The sequence below is a fragment of the Scyliorhinus torazame genome, chromosome 5 (genome assembly GCF_047496885.1).
Source record: "Scyliorhinus torazame isolate Kashiwa2021f chromosome 5, sScyTor2.1, whole genome shotgun sequence".
NCBI classification, from domain to species: Eukaryota; Metazoa; Chordata; class Chondrichthyes; order Carcharhiniformes; family Scyliorhinidae; genus Scyliorhinus; species Scyliorhinus torazame.
This window is the reverse complement of record NC_092711.1, coordinates 311564302-311577785: the sequence shown is the minus strand read 5'-3', so window position 1 is coordinate 311577785 and position 13484 is coordinate 311564302. Positions and strand designations below refer to the sequence as shown.

The following is a 13484-nucleotide window of genomic DNA, read 5'->3' as shown; positions in this document are numbered from 1 at the left end:
TCTCAATGAAGCTATTATTACCGGACTCCCTGAGTACTTCCCGGGGCCATCGGGAGCGGCCCTGTTGCTAGCGCCTTCAATCCCGACCCCCTACACAAACTCTCCTCCATTCTGACCCACTGGGAATCAACCCCTCTGACCCAGCTCCTCACCTTCTCCAAATTCGCCGCCCAGTTGTAATACATCAGGTTCGGAAGACCCAAACCCCCTGCCTGCCTTCCCTCTGTAGCAGCACCTTTCTAACTCTGGCCACCTTCCGTTCCCAGATGAACTAGGTAATCATTCCTTCAAACTCTCTAAAAAATGTCTTTCGCAGGAAAATCGGCAGGCGTTGAAAATAAACAGGGATCGCGGCAACATGTTCATTTTAACCGCCTGTACCCGACCCACCAGTGACAGAGGGAGACTATCCCATGTTGCCAGATCAGCTTTCACTCTCCCCACCAAACTAGAAATGTTGTACCTGCGGAGTCCCCCCCCCCCAATCCCGAGCAACCTGCACCCCCAGATATCTAAAGTGAGTCCCTGCCCTACGGAATGCCCCCCCCCCCCCCCCCGGCCGAGACACCACAAAATACTCACTCTTGTCTAGATTTAATTTGTAATTCGAGAAGGACCCAAACACCCGAAGCTACTCCAATATTCCCCCTATTGACACACTCGGTTCTGACACATATAACAAGTCATCAACATATAAGGACACCCTATGCTCTATCCCACCCCGCACTATCCCTTTCCATACCCCCAAACTTCTTAAGGCGTTGGCCAACGGCTCAATCACAAGTGCAAACAGTAGGGGGGGGGACATACGACATCCCTGCCTAGTCCCACGGTGGAGAGAAAAGCATCTCGAGCTGATGTTTGTGCGGACACTCGCCCTCGGCTCCTTATATAGTAGCTTTACCCAGTCCACAAATCGTGGACCAATCCCAAACCGCTCCAGAACTGCCAGCAAGTACCCCCATTCTACCCGGTCAAACGCTTTCTTGGCGTCCAATGCCACAACCACCTCTGTTTCCTTCCCCTCCGCCGGTGCCATAACCATGTTCGTTCCTAACGTTCGAAAAGGGTTGCCTCCCACTCACAAACCCCGTCTGATCCTCACCTATCACCTTCGGGAGGCACTCCTCCAGCCTACCTGCCAGTACCTTCGCCAATATCTTTGTGTCCACATTTAAAAGTAATATGGGTCTGTACGACCCACACTCCGTCGGATCCTTATCTTTTTTAAGCACCAGGGAAATCGATACCTGCCTCAAAGTTTGTGGTAACAATCCCTTCCCTATCACCTCCTCAACCATCCCCACCATCAGGGGTGCCAGCTTACCCTTGAACTTTTTATAATATTCCACCGGAAACCCTTCCGGCCCTGCCACCTTCCCCGACTGCATCCTCCCAATCGCATCTTTTATCTCCTGCTCCAATATTGCTCCTTCTAATGTAGCCCTGTCCCCTTCCCCTAACCTCGGGTACTCCAGCCCATCTAGAAATTCCTGCATCTCCCGGTCTCCCCCAGGTAGCTCTGAACTGTACAACCTCTCACAGAATTCCTCAAACACCCTATTTATCTGAGCCAGAGCCCTGCCCTGTCCCTGAACAATTTCCCTTGCTGCCGCCTCCCTCCGGAGCTGGCCCGCCTTCTCTCCACGCTCATAGACTGCACTCCTTGCTCGCCTCAATTGGCATACCGCCTTCCTGGTAGATAGTCGGTCAAAGCTTGCCTGTAGTTCCTTCCTCTTTTCCAGTTGCATCTTTCACAAAAGTCCAACAGTGTCGTGGTCACTTTTATTGCTTTGAAACAAAATTCTAAATTCTAAAGACTCGGCGGCATGGTGGCGCAGTGGTTAGCACTGCTGCCACACAGCATCAGGGACCCGGGTTCGATTCCGGCTTGGGTCACTGACTGTGCGGAGACTGCACGTTCTCCCCGTGTCTGCGTGGGTTTCCTCCGGGTGCTCCGGTTTCCTCCTAGTCAAAAATTGTGCGGGCTAGGTGGATTGGCCATGCTAACTTGCCCCTTAGTGTCCAAAAGGTTAGGTGGGGCTACTGGGGTAGAGTGGAGGCGTGGGCTTGGGTAGGGTGCTCTTTTGGGGGGGTCGGTGCAGACCCGATGGGCTAAATGGCCTCCTTCTGCACCCTTGGGTGGGAGTTGAATTTGGCATGCAAACACAGACGGGAAAGCAGCACACACCGAGCAGTCCTGGGAATGAAGGGTTAACGCTGTGCCTTGCCTGCAGCACTCCAGTGTGTAAATAATATGCAAATATGAGAGATTCCAAAACCTTCTGTTCTCTGGTGAAATTGGGATCACTCGGAATTCTCTGTTGATAAACTAGGGCAGGGGGTGTGGTGGTGGTGGTGGTGGTGGGGTGGTGGGGTGGTGGGGGGGGGGGGGGGGGGGGGACCATTGTTCCGACGTTGCGCAGAAAATAGACATTCTTTTCATTGTGTCTCCCTTTTAGGATGTTGTTTTTTTTGATGTTCATTGTTTGAAGCAGGAATTCACTGAGCCTCCAGGAGGCTCCACATCCCTCTCTAACCCTTGCTGTGTCACTTCAACACTGCAATTCAAACACTCGTCCACTGATGATGACAGGACCTCCCACAAGCCTGGACGACTGCAGGGTTGTAGCACAGTCACACGAGGACTAACAAAATAAAAAGAGGACATTAAATATTAATAATATATAAAAATACTTTCAATGTATTGCGCACAGTTTGGCACATGATATCATAAATATTAAACATATGTAGATGCTTTATGGCTTACAGTGCTAATGCATGATTGTTACAACACAGTTACAGGCCATTGTCACTTATAAGTGACACAAAGTCTCAATGGAACTCTCTCCCTTTATTTTCTCCGGCTGCTGTTTTTGCCTCTTAAAGTGTCTTTTTAAAAAGTCTGGAATTGCTTGGCTAAATCTTTATGCCTCTCCAGCCCTCTCTGCTTCTTTAAAGCACACCTTTGGGCAGTACGGTAACACAGTGGTTAGCACTGTTGCTTCACAGCGCCAGGGTCCCATGTTCGATCCCCGGCTTGTGTCACTGTGCGGAGTCTGCACATTCTCCCCGTGTCTGTGTGGGGTTCCCCCGAGTGCTCCGGTTTCCTCCCACAAGTTCCGTAAGACGTGCTGTTCGGCAATTTGAACATTCTGAATTCTCCCTCCGTGTATAGGTTGAAGGGCAAGGTTTAGAGGAGATGTACTAGGAAAGTTTTTTACACAGAGGGTAGTGGGTGCCTGGAACTCGCTGTCGGAGGAGGTGGTGGAAGCAGGGGCGATAGTGACGTTTAAGGGACATCTTGACAAATACATGAATAGGATGGGAATAGAGGGATAAGGACCCCGGACGTGTAGAAGATTTTAGTTTAGACGGGCAGCATGGTCGGCGCAGGTTTGGAGGGCCGAAGGGCCTGTTCCTGTGCTGTACTTTTCTTTGTTCTTTGTACCCGAACAGGCGCTGGAATGTGGCGACTAGGGGATTTTCACAGTAACCTAATTTCAGTGTTAACGTAAGCCTACATGTGACAATAAAGATTATTATAAGATATTATTATTAATACTCAGTTCTTTGATCAAGCTTTTGATCACCTTTCCAAATATTTCCTATGTGACCCATTAGCTATTAGCTATGCATTAGCTATGAGGAGCGGTTGAATAAGCTCGGTTTGTTCTCACTGGAATGACGGAAGTTGAGGGGCGACCTGATAGAGGTCTACAAAATTATGAGGGGCATAGACAGAGTGGATAGTCAGAGGCTTTTACCCAGGTAGAGGGGTGAATTACTAGGGGGCATAGGTTTAAGGTGCGAGGGGCAAGGTTTAGAGGAGATTTACGAGGCAAGTTTTTTTACACAGAGGATAGTGGGTGCCTGGAATTCGCTGCCGGAGGAGGTGGTGGAAGCAGGGCTGATCGTGGCATTTAAGGGGCATCTTGACAAATACATGAATAGGATGGGGATAGAGGGATACGGACCCAGGAAGTGTAGAAGATTTTAGTTTAGACGGGCAGCATGGTCGGCACTGGCTTGGAGGGCCGAAGGGCCTGTTCCTGTGCTATACTTTTCTTTGTTCTTTGACCCGGTGTTACGTGGCTCCTGTGAAGCACCTTGAGATATTTACCGATGCCAAAGGCGCTGTATAAATGCAAGTTGTTGTTACGTTGTTCCTTCTTCTGGTAACTGACAAGGAATCAAAGGTTCCCAAGTTGTTTTCCAACCACCTGGCAAATTAAATTGGTCTTACTTTTCCGTTGAGTTTGAAAGAGTTCTCCTCTTATTGCTTAAGGCAAATGTGATTTATACCTGATCATATTCCAAATCGCAATCACTTGCTGTGGCAGCTCTTGTAATTTAATGAAATATCCAATGACAGCAACAACGCAAATACTGTACTGGGCAAACGGTTGCGATAATGCTCCCAAGGGTGAGATTTTATGCAAAGGCAGCCTATTTTGGGAATGCCGGCGCAATTATCATACTCTGCAGGTTGTGGCATTTACTTGTTTGACAACCTGGAACATTGCACGTGACCTGGTGATCCTCATGTTAAATCACCACCAGTCAGCTCTCCCCCTCAAAGCAGAAGGCAGCCTATGGTCATCTGGGGCTGGGGCTACTTTACTTACTTACTTCCAAGAATTAAAAAAAACGATACCACCTTTCATGACCTCAAGATGTTCCAAAGTACTTAACAGCAAATTAAATGCTTCTTGACGTGCAGTCACTGTTGTCATGTCAGAAATGTGGCGGTCAATTTGCATACCACAAATTGCTATAAACAGCAATTTGGTAAATGATCAGGTCATCTCATTTAGTGATGTTGATTGAGGTATAAATATTGACCAGGACACAGGGAGATAGCTCTCTTGATGTCCTCTGAAATAGTATCCACCTGAGAGAGCAATCAGGGCCTTGGTTTAAAGTCACCCTGAATGTTTGCATCTCTGACAGTGCAGCACCCACTCAACCCTACAGTGGAGTGTCAACGTAGGTTTTAAGCTCGAGACTCTGGAATGGGACAGGAATCCACAACCTTGTGACTCGGAGACAAGATGGCTGCTGAGTGCCACTCCCAACAGTGGACCTGACCCCCTAAAGCTCTGTGCCGGAAGCACTTCGGTACCCCCGAATCTGAGCAAGTGTTGCATGTCTCTTTCACAAGGCAACGCATATGAAAGGTGCTGCCTTCATCTGCACAGATCAAAACTGAAAGTCGAAGCTGGAATCCAGATTTGGCTCTCTGCTTTTCTCATGTGTCAAAAATATTGTACGAAACGTCCCCACAAGGCCATAAGGCACCTCTCATGATGCTGTGGCAGGAAGAGGCATCACAGGAGTGGTTCCTATGGCTACAGATAGCTCTTGCTGATGGGGAGTGCGAGCACAGTTTGAAGTTGCTTGGACATGGCCAATGCTGGCTAGTCTTTGCTCCACTTACTCACAGGTGCACAAGGAATAAATTCCGCACTCCGGCTCCAGACAATTAACTCCTGGAAAGGGTCCAATCAGAATGGCTGTAATTCATTTGTGAACATCTGAATTTGGCCTGCTTGTGGTCCTCTTTTGAGCCCGGGAGGCCTCTTTAAGAAAACAGTAAGAAGTCTTACAACGCCAGGTTAAAGTCCAACAGGTTTATTTTGAATCACTACGCTCCAAAACCTACTGAGTCCAAATAAATCTGTTGGACTTTAACCTGGCATTGTAAGACTTCTTACTGTGACCACCCCAGGCCAACGCCAGCATCTCCACATTAAGAAAATAGTGACAGACAGGTGAAGTTGCACAAGTGGTTAGTTATCCAGTGCTGTGTCAGTCCAGTCAGTGAAGACAGATGTGCATTTATATCATTCCTTTCACATCCTCAGGATGCTTCAACTGATGGTATAGCCAATGGAGTACTTTTTGAAGTGTAGTCATTGTTGTAACGTGAGAAATGTGCACAATTTGCGCACAGCAAGCTCCCACAAACAGCAACATGACGATGACCAAATCGTCTGTTGTATGAGATTGATTGTGGGTTAACTATTGGCACTGACTCTGGGGGGAAACTCCCCTGCTCTTCAATCACCCGAGAAGGCAGGCAAGGCCTCGGAGTAGCGTCACACGGAAAGACAGCACCTCCAAAGTTGCAGCACTCCCTGGGTACTACACTCGCAGGGTCAGAATGGGTCCTGTGCTTGAGTGTCTGGAGTAGAATACATGCCAAATGCAGGCAGTGCCAGACATCGTGCTGTGAGGCGTGGAAGGAACGTGTCGAGATACCTGCTTCTTGTTCTCTCTCTCACTTAACTAAGGTGAAGCACTCAATCTAGCTGATGCCTCTAATGAATTAGTTGCACTGGGCCCATCCAGCTGATATCTTGGCATCAATTTGTCCTTAACATCGGGTTCACTGGTGTCCCTGTTTTTTTTTTTGGGGGGGGGGGGGAAGGAGAGGGGTTAGCACGTGTGTGACACTCACCCCTGGTGATCATGCACCCCGGGGTGCACTCCCGGTGGTAAATCTGGCCAATATTTCCTGGCAGCCTGATTCCAACGTGGTTCCCAGCAACAAGCCACCTTCAAAACCACCCTGCGTCTGTGTACCGGGGACTTTGTAATCTGCCTGGAACTCGCAGGGCTGGCTGAGGTTTCACTTCTGTATTTATCCTTGCTCTCCATGCACACAGTCGAATGCATTGTTTGGCACTTGTAACACCTAATCTTCGAAGAAGTGCCCAGCTTGGGGTCATGGGGTGCGGGTGTGGGGGGGGGGGGGGGGGTGAAGAGAGCCATTATCCCAGTGTGGAAATGGCAAGGTGGTGGGTGGGGGGGGGGAGGGCACAAGAAAGGAGACGGTGATGGATAAAACAAAAAAAATGCAGTGGGGGGGAGAACATGTGCACTGCCTTCTCCACATCTCCCGCAAACAGCTCTGCCAGGAGTGGAGTTGAGCTGCTGTTTCACATTGTGTGTGTGTGTTTTCTTCATTTCAACGTGCCAGATCCTCAGCTGATAGTGTACTGGCTCCATGTCATGGCTTCTTGCTGCCTATAGCTCCACCCCACTCTGTGTGATGTTGAGCTGAGCCTGCCTTTGCACAGCGAAAGGCAAGCCAGCATTCTCTCAGTGTGAGAGGCAAGCCCAGCCAGCACCTACAGTACGGGTTACAGTCACCAGAACAATCGCCGTATGTTCTGTCAAGCCCATCGGTGTCAGGGGCACTAGTTCCAGGGATCTTGCAGCCAGCACAACTGAGATGGACCTTTTCGAGTTTGACTTCTTCAGAGACTGGGAACTGGAGCAATCGTGGTAGGTCTGTCTCTCTCCCTCTGTGTGTGTTTTAAGCCTTTGTTGTGAATAAGGTTGCTTCATTGCTGTTAATTCCAGCCTTTCGCAGAGGCTTCACTGCCACTGGTGCCTGCCTTACTTGCTCTCATTGTGAGACGCTGCTGTGCTGCTGCCTTTTTCTCCCCCCCCCCCCCCCACCGCCCCTTGTCGTACAGCTCACACGCTGGCGTCAGGACGAGTCTATATTTTGCCACACTGATTTTTTTTCCCTGTTGTTGGAAGGTTTTGCTTTGTGGAGTGTTTCATTTTTCTGCCAGGGCTTTATGTGAACGTGAGGCACCAGAGACACCCAGTGGCACTGACATCCTGAAGTTTGTGGCTAGATGTCTGAGTGGAAAGTGAATGGATGTTTCCAATTAGCGGAGGCTGACCTCAGAAGCAAGATATTATATATATTTATTACACAGAGGAAATTATCGTTTGTTTATAGACCCCTCACACTGCAGATGACAAATTTGCCACGCTTGACCATTCGAGATGAGTGTTTGGATGATCAGAGTTGGTGATTTCCAAAAACTTTTAGCACACATGGAATTCGCCCCCCCCCCCCCCACCCCACAGGGAGAAAGCAGCCTTGTAATTTTGTGGGACTGAGACACATGCCTCAGTGGGAGTGATAAAGACATGCATGTTTGAATCTATCAGATGCACAACACTTCCATGTAATGTTTAATCTGCTGCTAATCTGCATTGACCAAAAAATAAAAATGCCTGGACCCAGACACCATGTCCACTTGAAGGACTTGTCGGGAAATGAATTCTTATTGGGGCTGATGGGGGTTCAGCAGTCGATGCTCCAGTCCTCAAGAGGGTTAATTGTAAAATTGGATTCCTTGTCCACGCACGGTCTGGAGTCAGTGATGAGCACTTGGAAACCAAAACTGCAGACCAGTCTGCACCTATTGAGAACATTCTCAATTTTACCAGATTTATGGACATCAGGACTGAACTCTCTTGGAGATGAATGGAGTCAATGGGGGCAAATGGTTTACTTTGGTCCTTCTGAGCACAGAGTGACTTGTGTGGAGCATGGACCCATTGGGCCGAACGGTCTGTTTCACTGTTGTACAATTCTGTGTGAAAATACCTTGTAGATTGTGCCATAATGTCACCTTTAGGTAGGTGTCGCTTGAGAATGTTCCCAACATAATTGCTCTTTTAATGCATTTCTATTGTTACTCATTCGTGCCTCCTTTGTTGGTAGATTGCCTTTTATTTAGGGGCTGGTTTAGCACAGGGCTAAATCTCTGGATTTGAAAGCAGACCAAGGCAGGCCAGCAGCACGGTTCAATTCCCGCACCAGCCTCCCCGAACAGGCGCCGGAATGTGGTGACTAGGGGCTTTTCACAGTAACTTCATTTGAAGCCTACTTGTGACAATTAGTGATTTTCATTTCATTTTCATTTTTGTTTCGAGGGCTTTTACAGGACATGCACCCTTGTACAGAGTGTTTGCCCAATGTCCTAGCAGTCAAGTGGAGGTCATTTAGGCTCTGGCGGGCAAATGATGAACATCTGTTTGATCCTAGACAATCTGGTAGGAGTATATCAATCCTTGCTGATCTTGTGCCATTGTGTGCAAGTGCCCAAAAGGCCTGCCACTGGAGAGTGTTGGAAGCATTTTGCCTCAATGTGAGACATGTCTATCTCTTGCTGGCTGACTGCGTCTGACTCCTGTCAGTTTGTTGGCAGTAAGTGTCTAATTTTTGATGGGCCAGTGGTCCTGTGTGGCTGATCTTTGTCCCGTGCCTGCTGGCCTTGTTTCAGTATCCCGACCCTGTGCTGGCCACACTGTAGTTTAAATGCAATCACTTATTGTCTGGTAAGAAGTCTTACAATACCAGGTTAAAGTCCAACAGGTTTGTTTGAAATCACTAGCTTTTGGAACGTAGCTCCTTCATCAGGGGAGTGTCACTCACCTGATGAAGGAGCTATGCTCCAAAAGCTAGTGATTCCCACCACCTTTTCAGCCAGAGAGTTGCAAAGACCCATGACCATTGAAGGGAAAGCATGTCGCTTAATTTCCGTTTTAAATGGCAACACCTTTATAACAGTGACCCCTAGTTCTAGATTCTCCCACAAGAGGGAACATCCTGTCCACAACCATCCTGCCAATACCCCTCAGGATCTTACATATTTTAATCAAGTTGCCTCTTACTCTTCTAAACTCCACAAGTTACAAGTTTAGCCTCCCCAGTGTTACCTTATAAGACAACCCACCCATGGGCAGCACGGTAGCATAGTGGTTAGCACAGTTGCTTCACAGCTCCAGGGTCCCACGTTCCATTCCCGGCTTGGGTCACTATCTGTGCGGAGTCTGCACGTTTTCCCCGTGTCTGCCTGGGTTTCCTCCGGGTGCTCCGGTTTCCTCCCGCAGTCCAAATATGTGCAGGTTAGGTGGATTGGCCGTGCTGAATTGCCCTTAGTGTCCAAAAAGGTTGGGTGGGGTTACTGGGTTACGGGGATAGAGTGATGGTGTGAGCTTGGGTAGGGTGCTCTTTCCAAGGGCCGGTGCAGACTCGATGGGCTGAATGGGCTCCTTCTGCACTGTAAATTCTATGAGACTATAATTCTATGAGACTATTCCAGGTATGAATCTGGTAAATCTTCTCTGAACTACTCCCAATGCATTTACATCCTTCCTTAAGAATGTCGACTAATACTGTACACAATACTCCTGATGTGGTCTCACCACTGCCCTGTATAACTGAAGCAGAACCTCCCAACTTTTATATTCAATTTTCTCTCAAAATAAATGATAACATTATATTCGCTTTCCTGGGGTGGCACAGTGGTGCACTGGTTAGCACTGCTACCTCACGGTGTCGAGGACCCGAGTTCGATCCCAGCCCAGGATTACTGTCCGTGTGGAGTTTGCACATGCTCGCAGTGTCTGCGAGGGTCTCACCCCCACAACTCAACGTTGTGCAGGGTAGGTGGATTGGCCACGTTAAATTTCCATTTAAATTGAAAACGTTAAAGGGAAATTATTCGCTTTCCTATTTACTTGTTGTATCTCCCTTTTTTGCTTCATGAACTAAGGCACCCAGATCCCTCTGCAATCTCTCGCCATTTAAACAATAGACGTCTCTTTTGTTCTTCCTGCCAAAATGGACAATTTACATTTGCCCACAATACACTACATTTGCCAGATCTTTGCCCACTCACTTAACCGATCTATATCCCTTTGTAACCTTCTTATGTCCTCTTCACAACTTACCTTTCTGCATTCTTTGGTAAACTCTCTGCCAAAAGATGGAGATGTGTTGTGCTAAAGACAAGGGTGATTTACAAACACACCTGCATGTACGTGTGGTTAATTCCATCCCACAGCACATGAAAAAGCTTTGCACCAAGGAGGCATTATAAGATTGAGTTAACTTTCTGATCCTCGTCTTTATAGGTCCAGATGATTCACAGGGGACCAGTGTTTTAAAAACCAATAACCTTTGGCCCTGCACACACATGATTAGTTAATGGTTACCTTACTCTTCAAACAAATAATATTCAGTGGAATGTTGCGCAGTTGTCAGTATCCAGGGAATCACAGCCGCGCGCGCTGTGTGCCTGGTGAGAGCAGTTGTAACAGTATAGGGCAGTTTGTGACTCAGGTTAAACATAAATCCCTTTTTTGGCAAACCGGTGTTATGAAGAGAGATTTACAGAATGAGCAGGCAACTTTAATAAGATTGTATCTGGTACAGTTGTTGCACATGGATGTAAGGCGTGACCTAGAACAGTTCATCTTTGTTTAGAATGGGTGATCCCCTCCAGAATGGCAAATTACGTTGAAAACTCATTTTATCTGATCGTGTGGCATGCACTTAAGACTCAACAAAAGTGCATCCCGGGTTTTTTTTAAGGAAAATGGATCCTGTTTAAGAGAGTGCCTGCTCACAATCCTTGGCTCCTGTAAAATATGGACTGTTGAACTTTCTATTTATAAAACATGGTGGAGTCTTTGACATTTTTGCACATGGGTGTTTCTGCTGTCACTGAGGTCTGTCCAAGGCTGGAATACAGCAACAACACAACCTCTACTGCAGCACTCGCCTTTACAATTTCAAAACAAGGGATTGTGTTAATGTTCAACTCTGCAGATTACGTGCCAGATCAATTATTAATCATTTGGTTAATTTCTACACTTGTTCCTTCTCTGGTGGCTGCTGTTTCTATCTTCTGTCTCTTTATCTGTAATATTTTGACTCAATTGATTCCGGTTCAATGACACCTGACACCTATCTCAAAGCTCTAGCAGAGCAACAATCCTTCAAACAAGTGTCTTGTGGAATAAGACAAGCCGTCTCTGTAGGTTTGTGTGAAAAATAGGCAATGTAATATGTTTTATATGTAAATGCGTAGAGATGTGCATGCTTGTGTGGACATACAGATACACAGACATATATCGAGGAACAGTTATAATGGGGAGTGGGCCCCTACCTCTGAGCAAGATGCTTTAGTTTTGACTCCCACTCCAGGACTTGATGGCCATGGAAGGTGCGTCCATGATGTCCTAACAAGTTGATTATCAACCTGTAAATCCTTCCAGCATTCCTGTGGCGGACGTGCGCCTGCTGCTCGCCCATCCTTTATGTGGATGGACGCCCCTCAAGCAATACCCTCTGACTTAAGTTTATTGACCTGTGCCTGGAGATGTGAGCTATAGGGGCTGGTTTAGCACAGAGGGCTAAACAGCTGGGTTGTAATGCAGAACAAGGCCAGCAGCGCAAGTTCAATTCCCGTACTGGCTTCCCTGAACAGGTGCCGGAATGTGTTGACTAGGGGCTTTCCACAGTAACTTCATTGAAGCCTACTTGTGACAATAAGCAATTATTATTATTCTAGGTAGGGTAAGATTTCCAGGCTGTGCCTGCTGCAGGAATCGTCGCGGGCGGGACAGACAATTTGACCGACCATTAAAAGGTCCTGTGATCTCCGGGAATTTCCGGTCTCTGGTCAGGGGGGGACCAGGACATTCCATCCATGGAAACAGACGCAAGCGTGTGCTCTGGTTGTCCCATGTGTCTCTAGATGTGAAAAGCTTTCCAAGTCCAATTACAAACAGTGGAATGGATTTGATGTTATCCACCGTGGAGGTAACTTGTGTCAGGGTTACTTAATGCAGCATGAAGCACAGGTCATGTTGAAACGATATTGCCAGTTGGGCTGGTTTTTACAGTTTGGGATGGTGAAGTTTTTAGTGACTGCATTAGAACATCGTCTTCTTGAAGCTTTTCTGCTTTACGAGGTCCCAAGGGCTTCATCCAAGTGGTGCACTTAAAACCTGGGGTATATTGTTTCGACAATATGCCACTAACTGCCTCTTTGAAATGATTTTGGAGACAAAGGACAGGAAATGCCTATAAGTCCCCAATGGGACAATGATTCTTAAAGGGACAGATTATTTTTTTCGGTACTTGGGAAGCAGATCATTGTTTGGTTGCAAATCAAATTCTGATTTGTTGTGTTACGACACCCTGGGCTAGTGCACGGTCAATTCCAGCCCAATTGGTCCCGGGGTCACAACACAAGTGTATTAACCAATAATTCTGATAAAAATACCCAAAGTCTTTGGCCCTTGGCTGCCCAATAATTACAGTCACCAGGTTGGTAAATGTAAACAAGATTATATTTATAATGAGAACTATCATGGAATGTGCAGTAAATACAATTGGATAACGACAAGCTAATGCCTAATACCCACTTTAACTGTCCCACTCTCTACACACACAAGACAAACAAATGCAGAGGGGTTGAAGGGCTGTGGAGAAAGAGCAGCAGGGAGTGCGACTGATTGGACAAATAGCTCTTTGAAAGAGCCAGGCCAAGCCTGGCGGGCCAAATGGCCTCCTTCTGGGATGTGGTATTGCTGGAAGGGCCAATATTTGTTGCCCATCACTAATTGCGCTTGAACTGAGCGACTTTTTAGACAATTTCAGTGGGTAGTTAAGAGTCAACCAGATTATGGGCCTGGAGTCACATGTGGGCCGGGCCAGTTAAGGACGGCAGATTTCCTTCCCTCTAGGACATTAGTGAACCAGATGGGGTTTCCATGACAACTGCTGATAGTTTCACGGTCACTATCACGGAGACTAGCTTTCAATTCCATATTGTATTTGTTCAATTTCGATTCCACCAGCTGCCTTGGTGGGA

The 13484-nt window shown here is 47.4% G+C and overlaps 1 protein-coding gene across 5 annotated transcripts in view; it reads left to right on the top strand.

The window, feature by feature from the left end:
- The first annotated feature begins 7076 nt into the window (after nt 1-7076).
- The window catches only part of aff2 (AF4/FMR2 family, member 2), a 658399-nt gene continuing 651991 nt past the window's right edge, over nt 7077-13484 (top strand). For 2 of the 5 annotated variants that reach the window (XM_072505919.1, XM_072505920.1), the window contains exon 1: nt 7077-7293. In XM_072505919.1, the coding sequence (XP_072362020.1) occupies nt 7241-7293 (53 nt within the window). In that variant the 5' untranslated portion in view covers nt 7077-7240. The remainder of the gene's footprint in view (nt 7294-13484) is intronic. The other 3 variants (XM_072505921.1, XM_072505918.1, XM_072505922.1) reach the window with 2 other exon arrangements.